The 17883-nt window shown below is 38.4% G+C and overlaps 1 protein-coding gene across 1 annotated transcript in view; it reads left to right on the top strand.

Moving 5' to 3' along the window:
* LOC124622710 (nucleolar complex protein 2 homolog) overlaps nucleotides 1-17883 on the top strand; it is a 162615-nt gene that overhangs the window by 38457 nt on the left and 106275 nt on the right. Inside the window, exons 4-6 of the mRNA XM_047148504.1 lie at nucleotides 2702-2811; nucleotides 3245-3402; nucleotides 10225-10449. Of these exons, the coding sequence (XP_047004460.1) occupies nucleotides 2702-2811; nucleotides 3245-3402; nucleotides 10225-10449 (493 nt within the window). The remainder of the gene's footprint in view (nucleotides 1-2701; nucleotides 2812-3244; nucleotides 3403-10224; nucleotides 10450-17883) is intronic.

The following is a 17883-nucleotide window of genomic DNA, read 5'->3' as shown; positions in this document are numbered from 1 at the left end:
ACCTTCCCGATTAAGGGATCTGACATTCCACGCTCCAATCTGTAGAACGCAGTTTTCTTTCTCCTGATAACGGTGTCCCCTTGAGTAGTCCCCGCCCGGAGATCCGAATGGGAGACTAAATAGGCCTCCGGAACATTTTATCCACGGGGACGCCATCATCATTTAACTATACAGTAAAGCTGCATGTCCTCGGGAAAAATTGCAGCTGTAGTTTCCCCTTGCTTTTAGCCGTTCGCAGTACCAGCACAGCAAGGCCGTTTTTGTTAGTGTTACAAGGCCAGATCAGTCAATCATCTAGACCGTTGCCCCTGCAACTACTGGAAAGGTTGCTGCCCCTCTTCAGGAACCACACATTTGTCTGGCCTCTCAACAGATACCCCTCCGTTGTGGTTGCACCTACGGTACGGCCATCTGTATCGCTGAGGCACGCAAGCCTCCCCACCAACGGGAAGGTCCATGGTTCATGCGGGGGGGGGGGGGGGGGGGGGGGGGGAGCATAAGCTTAAGGATTTAAAAAAAAATTATACATAATAAAGTAACTTTCAACTAAGAATTTATTTTCTCCAACATGCACCTGAGCCAGTATATACTGGTGGATGCAAGAAATGTCGTTATGCTGTGACAGAATCAATTTGTACTCAAATGCATTCTATTGGTACTTAATTGTGTGATTTGTGTACAAGAGTTTGTTGTTCTTATAAAGGCTCATTGGATTTATACTTCATACTGAAATACATGTGCAGTCTATGGAACTCTGTTCATCATGTATTTTATTTATGGCACAGCTGTTAGAGATTCAATTCAGTGAACACCAAGAAGCTTACCTAAGCATTCACCATTACTTGACATAGTCAGTATTACCAGAAACTAACTGCTGACTTGGTGAGACAGATGATTTGCATGCAGTGTGCGTATGCTACTTGAAGATCATGCAAGGAAGATTCAACCAGTTGCGGTAACAGAGGATCTACTTCTTCACATGGAAGCATACCTGTCTAGAAGAAAGTGTGCTTTTGCATACAAAACTAGATTTTCAGTGTCAGCAGTGTGGCTGACGTTGTATTACAATTGACTGCATTCTTAATATCATCAAGAGATATTTGTATTCAAGATGTAATATTAGAAATGACACAGTATTCTTTTTTTCCCCCTTTTGTGCACAGGTGCAAAGAGCTATGAAATCCTTGAGGGAAGTCATTTTCCGGCGTAGGCTGTTGTTTTATTTAGAAATTAACAAATTATTTCTTAATTTCAAACAATTGAAAATCCAGGATGGAATGTAACAATATTATGTATGTATATTATGTTATTTCTTAATATGGTGATTAGCTTATTTTGCCCCCTTGGGCATTATCAAGTTACAGTACAAATTGTAATGCAGATAGTATGCAACATGTGATTGCATCCCTAATAACAACTTTCCAAAAAAGTAGTAACCATACGCACCACTATGTCATACTTAAAGTCCATATGAAAAATGGAGGACACACACACACACACACACACACACACACACACACACACACACACAATGCAGTCCTTACACGTATTTTGTCACTGGGCCAGCCAACTATACATTAAAATATGTAAGTGTAACTATTAAAATGTAAATGCATTTGATGTAGTCAGCATCTTAGAATCAAATGGATGTGTGGTGATATGTCATGCTAGGCCCTTCTAGCTGTGCCCCATGAGGCAAGGGCACTGGGGAGTGCTTGTCAACGTGCAAGTGGGCAGCTTGCAGTTAGTACAAGCCACCTGCCAGGCAGCCCTATTGCCCGTGTTTCTGTGTGTGCGTAAACCATTTTGTCACCCCCTGCCATTGGTGGAAGGCCAGGGCAGTACAGTCTCATAAACTACAGCCCAGTTGTGTGACTGTCTGCACTTCAGCTGTTCACCCACCTGTGTCCATTGCTGCCCATGGGTGCCCAGCTGCCAGCGGCTGGACACTTGAACTGGAAGAGCCTACTATATGCGCTACAATCTTTACTGTAGCATGGTAATGCCCAAGGGGGCAAAATTAGCTAGTTGATACACCATGAAATAAAGTGTTTATTTCAAGGCAAAAATAACAGGCTACACAGGAGAAAGCCTTCTCTCAAGGAAGCAACAATATTGCGGGTAACTGTTGCAGGTTTATCACAATGGTACCTGTTTCAGGATGGTCCTGCTAACAGATCAGGTATCATTTACCAGAGAGAGCCCTCTCAAGCAAACCAATTTTCATATGAGAAAATCAGAACTCATTACTATCAGTTACAGTTTACAATGGATGTAAAGATAGCATTTATTGGTAATCTGTTCTTTTCATTGCATGTAAACAGTCAGGCGTACCATGTCTTAATGGAGCAGATTATTTTGTTGTTATTATGTCACTTGCCATACACCGACAGCTATAAATGTAGCAGGTTAAAGTGTTCACACATTTTAGTGTCAAAACCCAGAACTTGAGAGTCTCTTGGACATTGTGTAAGGAGAGAAAATGTTCTTATGTGTCCACTGGGGGTCTAAATCAAATCTTTATTAAATGATAAATGAGTAGACAATCCACAGCCACTAATATCCAGAGTATTTGCAACATATAAGACGCTTTTCAAAAGTCTGAAGGTACTTGAATGGCTGTGTTTAAATTAACAAATTTTTATGTAAATTTTAGTTATAAAATCTGCTAATTAACGCTGTTTGTGTTTCTGTTTTTTAGGACTTCATCAACAATAAGTTGTGTTGTGAAAGCATTTCATGGTGCTCTAAACAGAGTGGCAGCAGAAGAGGATAAAACAGCACCATCACTCAGAGTTGTAGGAAGTTCAGGTAACTGTCATATTTATATTTTGAAAGTAAATATGATAAATTTTCAATTACCCCATTGTAGTTTCAGCTCTCTGAGACTGCAGGCATGTGTGCAAGTTGCGTTTGCGTGAGAGGGGGGGGGGGGGGGGGGGGTGAGGAGAGAGAGAGAGAGAGAGAGAGAGAGAGAGAGAGAGAGAGAGAGAGAGTGTGTGTGTGTGTGTGTGTGTGTGTGTGTGTGAGTGTGTCTGCTGCTGATAAAGGCCTTAATGGCCAAAAGCTATGATTGTGTGAATCTTTTTGTTGTGCCTATTGGGACTCAGCATCTCCGCTATATGGTGAGTAGCAACTTTCCTAGTCTGGTATTGTTACTTTCCATCCTGGATTTTCCATTGTTCAATTACCCTCACTGTTATTTCTGCAAGTTATATTTTTGTTTGTTTGTATATTATTACAGTTTTCAATGCTGTTGTCCAGTTATGTGTACTTGAACTACAACCTGCTATCAAAAGCTTTCTGCAGTTACCTCCTGGGAAACGAATACCTCCACATAAATGTAAGAAATGGGTGAAGATTAAAACTACACTCAAATGCTACCTAGCAGATTTATTAAAGGTTTGTGTGTATTTCCTTTTGCAGTTGTTTTGTGGAATTTGTGAATATCTGGCCATTTCTATCATAGATAAATGCTAACAGACTACTATAACTGACAAGTTTGTTTGCCTGGCCATCCTCTGCAGCAAGCAAAGAAATACTTCTTTCGTTAATAAAATTGCCTTTTCTTGCTGCAACTTAATTTTTTTTCCCCAGAAACGTTTCACCTTTTTCTTGCTCTAAGGCATATTCAGTGGGATCTGTAACAATACAGTTTTGTTATTTTTAGGTTATCAAACGGTTCCCATTGCATTTCTTATGTAAATAAGTAATTACGTATAGTTTGCTGTGATCTGTGTTTCCTCTCATTTGGTCTGGTCGGAAATAAAGGTTTAGTGCGACCTCCAGACCAGATGAGAGGAAATGCAGATCACAGCTGACTGTAAGTAATTACTTATTTACATAAAAACATGACATGAACTGTTTGATAATATAAAAATAACAAAATGGTATCATTATAGATTCCTCTGAACAAGCCTTAGAGCAAGAAAAAGGCGAAACACATATGGGTAAAATAAATTAAGTTGCAGCAAGGAAAGGTGGCTTTATTTACAAAACAAGTATTACTAAACTGAGTTCACTTCTGACTGACTGCAGCATTCTCTCAGAATTGCTACAATTTATAGAGCAGTACATCCAAAAAAATTTTTGTTTAAAGTATCAAATGATGGCCAACATTGTAATGATGCTAAGATTTTGTGACACAGTTTCTTGCTGATCTGTTTTTTATACTGAAAGTGGTGTATGTTTTACATTCTGATACTGATTACGACTGTAGGAGTGTAACTATTGCATACTTCTTTGCTGACTGGAAACAAAGTTTGGATGTGTTTTAGCAATCAGATCTGTCATGACTTAAACAAGTGGACAAGAGCTGCTTCATTTTGTCCCTTTTTTGTGACTGGACCATCTTTGACATTGCTGTTGTTCAAAAAGACAGTAAAGATTCAAGAACCTATTGACCGATTAAAATGAAGTTTAATTTCTCTGCTCTAATGATGTACACAGTTTTTCTTTCAATAAATATTAATTTGTGTAATATGACTGTTCATATTACTTTGACAATGGTTTTGGGTCCAGGAGTGCTAGTAGAAAAAAATAGAAAACTGCTTAGTTGTATTTAGCCAACCTAAAACTTGTAATTGTGGCAATGACGAAACATTGATTGATACCGACGAAGTAGTTTTGTATGATGAATTTGGTAAATGTTAATTGACACTGAACTGCGTTTGTGAATTTCACAGGAAAGAGAATGTGTTCTTTTAGCAATGGCAAAATGATTTGTGAAATATAAAGAGACGACTGAGAAGAGAGACAACATATTGAGAAACTAAGTAGAGTGAATTGCACTTTCTGGTCAAGTCAAATGAAAATGATTCTAATAGATTCTGATTTTTGGACTGTAATTGAGTCTTGTGAGATGGAACTTGATGAAGGTGGGCCAGTCGCTGATCAAAAGGCATATATATCATGTCAAGGTAAGGTACTAGCAAAAACTGTACTTTCCAGATGCGATGAGCTGCAAGTGCTTATACCAAATATGCAAACTCATAAATAGTATGGAAAAAATTTCAAAAATTATACACCTCTATGGATAACAAATTTCACACTGTGCAACTGAGCAGGAAGACTCTAAAATGGAGGACTATGAGTCTGTGGAAAATTATCTGGGGCTGAAAAATAAAACTGTAGCAGATCTAGTGGATATTGGTGATGAAATCGAAGATGGAGATCTAGTAGTGTCTAATCTACTTGGACTTTCACACAAATGTTATGCAACAGTTACAGCTCTGTGAAATTTGCCAGGTAATGATTTTAAGTGTACTACGGTTAAAAGACTGCTTGCTGATGATGTTGTTGATGTTATGAATATACAGGACGTACATAAAGTCCGGGAACACTTTCAGTTATTTATTGCACAAGAACCAAACATTGTACATATATCATACATATGTCATTGTGAATAGAAACCCTGAAAGTTTTTTTTTTCCATGTATACTGCCACAGCATAGTTTGGTAATTTGCCGACAGTCAGCGCTAGCCGCAAACATGGCGAGTTCAGGTGCGGAGTGAGCTTTGTGTGTGTTGGAGTTCGACAAACACAAGTGTGCTAAAGCTGTTAAGTGCATGCTTAGAACCAAGAAGCCACCACCAAGGAAGGCCATTTACCACTGGTTCAACAAATTCGTTACGACCAGTTGCTTGTGCCCGGCAAAGAGAAGTGAACATCCCAGTGTGAGTGAAGTGAATGTGGAGCACGTACAAGAGACATTCTTAAGGAGTCCAAACAAATCGGTGTGTTGTGCATATTGAATGTTTGTAAAAAAAAAAAAAAAACTTTTAGAGTTTCTCTTCAAAATGCAATATGTATGATATCTGTACAATGTTTAGTTTTTGTGCAATAAATAATTGAAATTGTTCCCAGACTTTATGTACACCCTATAAACATTCTGCAGTGTCCCTGAAAGCTAATTCTAGTAATTCAAGGTACCAAAAAATGCCACTTATGTAAAATGTGACAAAGGATAGGAACAAACAAAGAAAGAAACCACACAAAGGGGTACTTTTGTTTGTTATAATTGTCACAAAGTTGGTCACAATTCCAGAAATTGCCATGAAAAGGAGACGTTTATGAGAGCTAAAGGAACAAGGTGTTCTTAGTATGAATGCTTTCTGCAGCACAGTTACATTGGAAAATGATGACTGAATAATGGATTTTGGGCAACTCATCACACAGTTCCAAATGAAAAGTATTTTTCTACTGTTTATAAAAATATTTTAGTTGGAAACATAACTTTAGCTGATAGCAGAAAAACCGAAGCTGTGGGGAATGCTGTTGAAAATGCAATGATAATTAATAACAAAGTTTAGGCTAAAGAATTTATAGCTAAAAATACACTACTTGTGCCTGAGATCGGCCACACAATCTTATTTGTGAGGCACTCACTGAAAACAATAAAAGGATTAGTTTCGTTAAAGAGTGTTGCCAGATCTAAGATGAATCTGGAAGAGAGCTCATGAAAACGTAGCAAAAAGTTCGTTTATATTATATAAATACAAAGCCATGTGCAGAGGAAAGAAAGTCAATAAACATATTGAGGATTAAAAAATTTAACACTAAGTCACTAGAGATGGGCCATTGTTGAATGCTGCATGCCAGTAAGACGACAGTCAACAACATGATCAAAAAGAAAGCAGTTCTGGGATTATACTGTGAAAAAGGTGAAATAAATCCATGTGATGACTGTTTCATGAGTATATCGACATGTAGACTGTTTCTGAAAACTGTATCATGTTTCTGAAAACTGTATCATGTTTCTGAAAACTGTATCACAAAATTTGAAGAAATGTGCAATCACTTAATTACTTGTTTTTAGTGATCTCATGGGACTTATTCACGTTTCAAGTTAGGAGGCAAAAGATATTTAATGAGTATCATGGTGATGCAACCAGGTATGTATTTGAGCATTTCTTAAAAAATAAAGATGAATATTTGAAGCATTCAAGAAATGGAAGATTCAGATGGAAAGTAAACTAGTAACTACTTGAAGAGAATCCTGACTGACAGTGGCTTAGAATTCTCTTATGGGAAATGGTTGCAGTTCTGTAAATCTGAAGGGCTTTGGCATGAAATGACTGACATATACATCGCAGCAAAATCCTATAGCTGAATGCTTAAAGAGGACGGCTAGTGGCCAGTGTTGCTGCCTCTGGATCATGATGTTCCAGGCTCGATTCCTGACTGGGTTGGGGATTTTATCTGCCTGGGGACTGAGTGTTTGTGTTGTCTTCATCATATCATCATCATTTATGAAAGTGTCTAGATTAACTGTGTAAACATTGGGACTTTGTACGGGTGCTGATGATCTCACAGTTGAGCTCCCCACAAACCAAACATCATCTTCAAGAGGACAGTATTGGATATGGCATGGTCCCAGTTGCCAGGATGCATTTTACCAAAGAGAACTTGGGCTGAGCTGTTGTACACTGCGGCATACATAAAGGGTGACAGTTATTGAACTATATGAAATAAAATCGTCATAACTTCTGAACGGTTTGGGTTAGGAATTCAAACTGCATGGTTGGCTGCGGGCATGATGGGAGTTAGTATGGTTTGGTTTACCAACGAAGCCCACTTTCATTTGGATGGGTTCGTCAATAAACAAAATTGGCACATTTGGGGGACTGAGAAACTGCATTTCACAACCGAGAAGTATTTGCACCCTCAATGGGTGACTGTGTGGTGTGCAGTGTCCAGTCACGGAATAATTGGTGCGATATTCCTTGATGACACAATGACTACTGAACAGTATGTGAAGGTTTTGGAAGATGGTTTCATCCCCATTATCCAAAGTGACGCTGATTTCAACAAGATGCGGTTCATACTAGACGAAGCTCGACCCCATCGAAGCAGGAGAGCATTTGATGTCCTGGAGGAGCATGTTGGGGATCACATTCTGGCTCTGGGGTACCCAGAGGCCATTGGCATAGGCCTCGATTGGCCGCTATATTCTCTGGATCTGAACATATGCAATTCCTTTTTGATGGGGCTATATTAAAGACAAGGTGTACAGCAATAACCCCAAAACCATCACTGAGGTAAGAACAGCTATTCTGGAGGTCATTGATGGCATTGATGTTCCAACACTTTAGTGGGTCATGCAAAATTTCTGCCACCTCATCGCCATTGATGGCAGGTATACTGAACATGTCGTAATCTAAATCCGAATATCTGTAGAGACATTTATATGTTGAATAAAGTGTGTGCGCACCATAGTTTGTAACAAATTTAATTTTTTTTTTCATATAGTTCAAGAATTGTCACCATATAAGTAGGAACTGGAAAAATTCACATTTTGCAATAAATGCGAAATAGATGTGAATTCTACCTTAAAATGAAAAAATGCAGAAATGCAAAATTAGTTAATAGACATTGTATCCAGATGTGCTGTTTATCAGAGGTAGTTTGCAATAGTTTAATTTTCTGCTTACAGTATCGAAAATATAAGCAGTTACTGGCATTGCACATAATCTGGTGAAGCCCAATTTGAAAAGATAATGTGAAACCTACTTACAAAATAAATTGTACTAACACAACAATGTATTGATACGCTTAATGATCTGGTGCTGTGTCAAATCTGGATTGTTGAATGGTCTGTTTAAGATACACATTGTGTAATGCAACTTAATACTCAGCCATGGGACCTAGCATTTTATAAGAAAGAAACACATATGTTCGTTTGTTAGCTAAAGCTCAAAAGACCGTATAATGCAGACAGTTTTAATGTGGCAAATTAGATGGCGGATTGAACTGAAGTTGCAGCGAATACCGCTGGAGGTCGGGCGTGAACTATATTGTTAACAATACTCTGCTAATTTCAACAAGCAACTGCGTGGTAACCATTCCGGAATACTTTGTGTTGTGCAGTGCCGGTCGTTTTCTTTCCTTATTTTGAAATAAGTGAAGCAACTAATCCTGGTCCGTCACGGATTTTGATTATGACCCTTACAACATTAGAACAGATCGGTGGTCCCTGTAACAATGTATCAGTTCTGCTGTAGGCTGCTGTCCAGCAAAATGGAAGTGGTGTCATTTCCCCACATCACTCCTTCCCCTGTGGTGGTCAGAAATTCTAGTCCGTTCACGCTTGCGGTCATCTGTGACTATAGCCTATAGTGCCCGTCCTCTGCACTATAACGACTCGAAAATAAAATCTGTGACGCTTTTTGATGGTGCTGAAATTCTTCCCCTAACATTAAAATTGGGTTGCTGTTTGTTCGGTTCTACTTCTGTGCTAAGTGTCTTGTCAATTCTATCTGTAGCATTGCCAAGCAGTGGTCTTAGGGCCATGAAAGTCCACGAAAGATCAAAATTAGTTGTCTGCAGATTTTTTTAATTTTCAAATTGGGTGGGAAAAGACAAAATAATTATGTCTAGAAACACCTTTTATCAGAGAAGCATTCACTTAAATGGTGGAAAAATGCTGCTGCTTTTCAACAGAACAAACATTTTTGAAAGTGCAAATACAGCCAAATGAAAAAAACAAAGACCATTCCGGAAGAAAAAGGTGTTGAAGCTTTTGCAAAAGCAAACATTCCAGTCAAAAATTTCCCATTCAGCGTTTTTCTAACAGTCAGTTTCAAAGAAGTAATAATTTGTATGTCTTCACTGATGTAGTGTGACAACCTTTTAAACGTGCGCATATAACCATTTAAAAACAAAGGAAATAGGAGTGAATTTTGACAAAAATAAACATGAATTTTGCAGGAAGTAGATGCAAATTTTGCCAGAAGTATATGCTACATTTTTCAGTCCCTGTACATAAGAAATTGTTATGAATCACTGAAAAATGAAAAAACACCTTATGACTTGCCAAGTAAGGGGATTAAGAACGGAAAGGCTCACCATGGTTTAATATCAAAATTTGTTTGAGGAAGCAGAGATTGTTCAACTGTTAGTTCAAAATTAATGTAGAAAAATTGACAGGCAAAAGTTAATAAAAACTCATATAACTATAAAAAGATTAATGTGGGAAGCATTCAGATACTTCTAACATCATGCCTTAGCAGAAGATTTTGTCAAGAATCTGAGAAAATTCTGGTTTTGGTCTTATGCAAAATCACTAAGAAGGTTGAAGGCTCCTGTGCAGCCACTCATTGATGAGTCTGGTGTGGCAATAGAAAAGAGCAGTTTTTATGTATTGCCTTAAATGATCACTTACATATATGAACTGTAGCAACTGTTATATTGGAAAATAAATTTTGTTTTGTTTTATATTTCAGTTTTTGAGTGCTGTAACATCAGAACATATACTTTCTGTACTATTAAAGCACCTCCATCAAATGATTCCTTTTGTCACCAACTTTTCAAATGTTACGAAAGGATTAGTGAAGAAGCTGGTTGAGTTGTGGTCATGTGGAGAAGAAACTATCAGAGTTCTGGCATTTATGTGCGTATTGAGACTAACCACCAGTGAACAGAAATCACTGCTTGACAAAGTACTGAAGGTTTGTACACTGTTACAGCTTCTTAAATGTTAAGTTTTCTGTCTGTTCATTGTTTGCTGTTTTTCCGTGTACATGCATTTTGAACATCATTTTCTAAATACGATGCTTGTAATTTGTGAAGAATATAAGAAACACTATTGAGGCAGGTAGTAAATACTCTTATGTGTTTTTAAATTACTCAAATGTATGTAATTTGTTTTTCTGCCTGCTAGATTGCTCTTTTGTGTTGAAATAGGTCTTGCAAACATAGTGTTAGTTTTTTATATATTGTAAAATAAAATCCGTAGAGGAACTACTAAACAGGGGAGCAGTGATTCATCTCACAGATGTATAAAAATTTGGTGGTCCCTTGACTTAACCGTTTAGCTTAGAATGAAAAATAGGACAATAGTTGATGAGACAATGATATAAGTGAGCTATAGCTGAAATTAATATGTTGATTGTGACCATTAGGTTAGTATAGTTTGGCTTATTAGTTGAGTGCCAGACTATGAGTCCAAAGCTCTGGGTTCAGTCCCCAGTAAGTCCTAGAATTTTTATCTATCACTTATCAAATCTTGTACCTCAGGCAATGTTTGTTAATATGAAAAACAGCAAACAATGAAGTTCCTGCCTGGTATGGAGTTTTATGTTAAATGTAGGTCCCACTGAATGGGCACTGGCTGGGGTACTGTGGGTCACTATTTCAAACCCAACCACCGTCAATTCTTTTTTATATAGGTTTTATTATTCTGGAAGATTCTCAACATTTCTTAGGTTTGTAATGCTTGTATATTCTGGAATATTCTGTGTCTGTATAAATAATGAAACTCTGTGCCACAAGTTTAGTTCTGTTCTATCTGTTTGATGGTGTTTGTAATAAATGTGCTTTCAGTGCCAAGTGTTGGCTTTATTAATGACTCTGCTTTTGGATTTGGACGTGATTGTGGTTATGACATGACATCGTTTGGTGGAGGAGATGGGTATTTAAAAACATCAACATCACTTTGATTCCAAATAGGTACTGTAAATGCCTAGAGAGACAGGAACCAGAATGCAAGCCATAAATCATTCCCAAGGTTCAGGAGACGACTGGGTTTCAAAACAGCAACAAGTTAACTGCACATCAGGCATTCATCAGCATTTTCTAGAGATGTTGGTAAGGACCGGATGAAATGATTCAAAGGATTTGACCAAGTCTCCAAATACAATAGATGGGATGACATTATGTGTTTAGCAAATGTTTGCTTTTACTTGGATGGCACAGCCCAGCACCAGTTTGAGGATAACAAAGAGAAACTTGTTAACAGAAACAAATTCCAGGCCAAACTGAAGAAAACATTTGTTGAGACAATCAGCAGCAGGTCAGCTTTGCAAAATAACAGTTGAAGGACAGAGTGCAACATCATGGGGAAATGACACAATGTTACATACAGAATGTTTTGGTGCTGTGTCACATTTTCGATCTAAATGTAACTGAAGCGGACAAAATCTCACACTTGATGAGAGGAGTTGCAGAATTCGTACCAGGCTCTTCTAGCAGAGGATATCGCAGCATCTGAGCTGTTGACCAGGTGGTGGCAGTGCACTGACAAATGTAGTGGACAGGGGCTAAATGAAAGAAGTATGACCGACTACCAAATGTTGTCCCTATGGTGTTTGTTGACAACCACCACAACTTTGCCTCTCACATTCACCAGATGGTAATAGTAGTAGTATAGCAGTTTATGGCAGCCAACTGTCAGAGATCGAGTTATCAAGGGGTAGCAGCCATGAAAATCAACCCCTTATGTCAGGAGGTGGTAGAGAATATTGAAGAAGATGTGTATCAATACTTTGCACCATTCTCCACCTCCAGTCAGACGCAGCAAGAAGAATAGACTAAGCGGAATGTGAGATACGTGGCAGCTCTCAAATGACAACCCAGCATCCGACCAAGACATACAACCAACAACTCTGTCAAATATAATGCCCCCCCCCCCCAAAAAAAAAAATAAAAAAAAAATTTGGAGAACAGAGCATAATATACCGCTGTGTTTCTACTGTGAACACATTGAACACTTTGCACGCTACTGTAGAGAAAGAAGACAAGTGTTCTAGGACTACCGTGTTGCCAGATGTCAACCATCACAGTGAAGAACATGTAAGCTGCTTGACAACTGTGTTGAAGTGTATTCAGACTGCAGGCATCCACCTGAATCCCAGAAACTGCCTCTCCCTCTTTGTTGCCCAAGAAATAATAATCTTAGGGCATCTAGTGAATGGCAATGGAGTCTGTCCTGATCCAGAAAAAATAAGAGCAGTCACATACGAGGGCAGTTCAATAAGTAATGCAACACATTTTTTTTCTGAAACAGGGGTTGTTTTATTCATCATTGAAATACACCAGGTTATTCCCCAATCTTTTAGCTACACAACACTATTTTTCAACGTAATCTCCATTCAATGCTACGGCCTTACGCCACCTTGAAATGAGGGCCTGTATGCCTGCACGGTACCATTCCACTGGTCGATGTCGGAGCCAACGTCGTACTGCATCAATAACTTCTTCATCATCTGCGTAGTGCCTCCCACGGATTGCGTCCTTCATTGGGCCAAACATATGGAAATCCGACAGTGTGAGATCGGGGCTGTAGGGTGCATGAGGAAGAACAGTCCACTGAAGTTTTGTGAGCTCCTCTCGGGGTGCGAAGACTTGTGTGAGGTCTTGCGTTGTCATGAAGAAGGAGAAGTTCGTTCAGATTTTTGTGCCTACGAACACGCTGAAGTCGTTTCTTCAATTTCTGAAGAGTAGCACAATACACTTCAGAGTTGATCGTTTGACCATGGGGAAGGACATCGAACAGAATAACCCCTTCAGCATCCCAGAAGACTGTAACCATGACTTTACCGGCTTAGGGTATGGCTTTAAACTTTTTCTTGGTAGGGGAGTGGGTGTGGCGCCACTCCATTGATTGCCGTTTTGTTTCAGGTTCGAAGTGATGAACCCATGTTTCATCGCCTGTAACAATCTTTGACAAGAAATTGTCACCCTCAGCCACATGATGAGCAAGCAATTCCGCACAGATGGTTCTCCTTTGCTCTTTATGGTGTTCGGTTACACAACGAGGGACCCAGCGGGGACAAACCTTTGAATATCCCAACTGGTGAACAATTGTGACAGCACTACCAACAGAGATGTCAAGTTGAGCACTGAGTTGTTTGATGGTGATCCGTCGATCATCTCGAACGAGTGTGTTCGCACGCTCCGCCATTGCAGGAGTCACAGCTGTGCACGGCTGGCCCGCACACGGGAGATCAGGTCTTGCTTGACCTTGCGGCGATGATGACACACGCTTTGCCCAACAACTCACCGTGCTTTTGTCCACTGCCAGATCACTGTAGACATTCTGCAAGCGCCTATGAATATCTGAGATGCCCTGGTTTTCCGCCAAAAGAAACTCAATCACTACCCGTTGTTTGCAACGCACATCCGTTACAGACGCCATTTTAACAGCTCCGTACAGCACTGCCACCTGTCGGAAGTCAATGAAACTATATGAGACGAAGCGGGAATGTTTGAAAATATTCCACAAGAAATTTCCGGTTTTTTCAACCAAAATTGGCTGAGAAAAAAAATGTGTTGCATTACTTATTGAACTGCCCTCGTATTTTCCAACTCCTCAGCACATTTGTGACGTGAGAAGTTTTCTTGGATTGTGGTCATACTACCAGCAATTCATAAATTACTTCTGTACCAAGTCCCATATCTTGCAAGATCTACTGCAGGAAGACATCAACTTTTTCTGGGGATAGGTGCAAAAAAGTGTTTCTTTATTTAAATGAAGCACGAACATCCTCTCCAGTCTTAGTGTTGTGTCATGAGAATGGCGATACAGACCTTCATGCTGACTCTAGCAGTTATGGGATAATTGCAGTTCTAGTACAAATTTAGGAGTGTACGGAGAAGGTGATAGTTTATGCCTCTAGAGTACTTTCCAAATCCAAGATGAACTATTCTACAGCCATGAAAGAGTACCTAGCAGTTGTCTGGGCCATCAACACATTCTGGCCAATTTATTTGACGAGCCATTCACCAGTGTGACATACTATAATTTTCTGTGCTGGATGATTATTTATTTATTTGTTTATTTATTTATCCATACTTAAACAATATACATTATATGGATGTCATCAGTGAATGTACAAATTATGGTATGAAGTCTAAATACTTTATTAACAAATGCCATTTACATTGTTTAATAAGCATAGGTATTTTAATGTAGAACTAACATACATAAAAACAAAGCCCTGCATACATATTACATAAATGAAAGAAATTGTATTGTATAAATAAATATACTAGGTGTGTTGATATGGAACTGACACAAATACATAGGCATGTTGTTGTTGTTGTGGTCTTCAGCCCTGAGACTTGTTTGATGGAGCTCTCCATGCTACTCTATCCTGTGCAAGCTTCTTCATCTCCCAGTACCTACTGCAGCCTACATCCTTCTGAGTCTGCTTAGTGTATTCATCTCTTGGTCTCCCTCTACGATTTTTACCCTCCACGCTGCCCTCCAGTACTAAATTGGTGATCCCTTGATACCTCAGAACATGTTCTACCAACCGATCCCTTCTTCTAGTCAAGTTGTGCCACAAACTCCTCTTCTCCCCAATTCTGTTCATTAGTTATAGGTAAAGGCTCCTGTTTGTGGTGAAAATTTTTGCCCGATTTCGTCATTTTTAAAAAGTTATTTCGGTATATTTTTCGCTAGTTTTTTTTTCCATTTCGTCAATAATTTCGCTAAATTTTATTTCCACTTTTCAGCAGTAAAAGGCAATGGAAATACATTTATGGCACATTTGCAGTGTAAAATGTTTTATTTTACATAAAGGTATGTTACCTTACCGTAGTGTTCCAGCTGAGGGTAAGTCTCCAGCACCTTAAAAATGTCAATAGATCTGCGATTAGAGTACTATGTAACGAGTTAAATTACCACATTACCCAATTATAAGACTTTTTTAAGAGGGTGCTCGAGGAGAATTTATTTTTAATATAGGCCTATTCTGACCAACAAAAATTATTGGCTATCGAGATTACCTAATCTATGCTGCGATTAGCAGATGGTAAATTAAATATTACACAAACCTGGTATGTATTTGTTCATCCTTTCTCTCAGCTTCAGATGATCAACTTTTTCCATCGGAATATTAGCCTCAATGAAAGCTCGAGTAGTCGATAAAATGAATTCTTCTTTATCATTTTTCGCTCGTTTTGCTGCTGCAGTGACTTCCGTGAGCGTAGCTTGTCTTTTTATACCAGTAGTTGTTAGCGCCTTCTCCTTGTTCTTCTTATGGGAAGAACTGTTATTAATGTGTTTCAGGCACGTGTCCTACCTCTGTCACTCAATACGCACATTGCAGTATTTGCACATAAGTATCTTCCTACTTTTGTCGAAAACATAAAATCCTTCTGACGGAAATTCCTTTTCTTGGTCGAAAACTGTCACTACCATATTAATCATCTGTAGCACGAACACAAAACACAAAATACCACGCTCAACGCACCGGTGATCCACAATGATTTCCAACACGCAATACTGAATACTCCGCCAGAACATTGTAGAATGTCTTTGGAATACTCGATATATTACATATATCGAAATGGTGTACAGTAGATATCCGGATCGTATTACCATAACTCCAATCGAATTTCCGCAGTTAAGTTCAAATGATGAGATTTTGCAAAGTTTCGTCAATTATTTCGCGATTTGGCTTAAAAGTAAATAGTTTCGCGTTTTCAGTAAAATGTGTAAAATTTCATGAAAATTTCGCGATTTCGTGAGTTTGCGAAAAACAGGTGCCTCTAGTTACAGGCATAAACACATAATACATGAATGACAAAAAATATATCAGGAATAACGTATACAAGGTGTTTCCAACAATTCTTTGGTTTTCATTTAAGATATTCGTCCAAAGTGTACAGTTTACAGTTTTTTTTAAAGAATACATACTGCTAATTTCTTTTCTATTCTATGGCAGCTTATTATAGATTATCATGCCTCCATAATCAAGACTTTCTGAGCTTTTAGCTTATTTTTTATATCTAAATGGAGGCAATGACTCAACCTTGTGTTATGATCAAGAATAATGTTGTTCAAGCTATAATTGTCAAAATTATTTCTGATATACTTTATGGTCTGAAAAATAAACTCACAAGGAACAGGTCAGAATGTCCAGGTTTTTAAATAATACTTTTCAGTGAGCCTATTTATTGCATTTTGCCATTATTACAGCTCTCTTTTGTAATCTGAAAACTGTTTGTAGATTCTGGGTACTATTTCCCCAAAAGATTATTCCGTAGCTAAGGATGGACATCACATAACCAAAGGAGGCCGACCTTACATAGATGTTGCTGCATACTGATGCAAGAACTCTTAAGTGCATAGCATGCTGTGGAGACCCTCTTTGAGATATTCATGACATGTACATCCATTTTAGTTGGCTGTCGATGTGCAGTCCTAGGAATTTAGTGTTAGTTACATCTATTATTGAAGTGTTGTGTAGTTTTAAATTTATGGATTTGTGCTTCTTGTTTATTCTAAATTACATGCTGTTTGTTTTTTTAATGTTGAGAGTTACTCTGTAGACCATTTGTAAACATCTGCTAGTGCTATAGTGGCTTTTTACAATAGCAGGTCAGGTTTCTTGCTGGTAATCAGTATATTACTGTCATTAGCAAAAAGTACTTTTTCTCCATCCTCCTCACATTGTGGGAAATCATTAATATAAATTAAGAGCAATTTTGGGCCCAGAACACTTCCTTGTAGGACTCCTATATTAACATACTGTGGCTCAGATAAGTGATTTACCACTTATTTCGATGTGCTATGTGAAATTTCTACTCTCTGCACTCTGTTATTTAGGTACGATTGGAACCATTTATTTACCACTCCTCTGATTCCCAGAGACTCCAACTTGTGTAGACTCGTGTAGAAGAATGTCATGATCAGTGGCATTGAAGGCCTTTGATAAATCTAGGAAAATTCCAGTTACATAACTGCCCTTGTCTAGTAGTTCAAGAACAGTTTTTGTAAACTGAGCTATTGTGGTTTCAGTGCTTCTGCCCAGTCTGAAGCCATGCTGTTCCTTGCAGAGAAGATTATATTTATTCAAGTAGCTCATAGGTCTATTTTTCATTAAAGTCTCCACTATTTTGGAAAATACTGGAAGTAAAGCAATTGACCTGTAATTTTTTATTTTTTAACATTACCTTTTTTGTGAAGATGTATGATTTTAGCTAGTTTCAGGTAGTCTGGGAAGCAGCCAGTTTTAAAAGACTGGTAAATGATGCCAGTTAAAGGGGCTTAAATGCTGTGTATGCACTCTTTTAACACACAAACTGGGACTTCATCCTGTTGAAGATTTGTTTTTTAATTGTTTTATGGTACTGCTTACTTGTCTTTCAATAGT

Source organism: Schistocerca americana, chromosome 1 (genome assembly GCF_021461395.2).
Source record: "Schistocerca americana isolate TAMUIC-IGC-003095 chromosome 1, iqSchAmer2.1, whole genome shotgun sequence".
Lineage (NCBI taxonomy): Eukaryota > Metazoa > Arthropoda > Insecta > Orthoptera > Acrididae > Schistocerca > Schistocerca americana.
The sequence above is the reverse complement of the archived record's forward strand: the minus strand, read 5'-3'. Positions and strand labels throughout refer to the sequence as shown.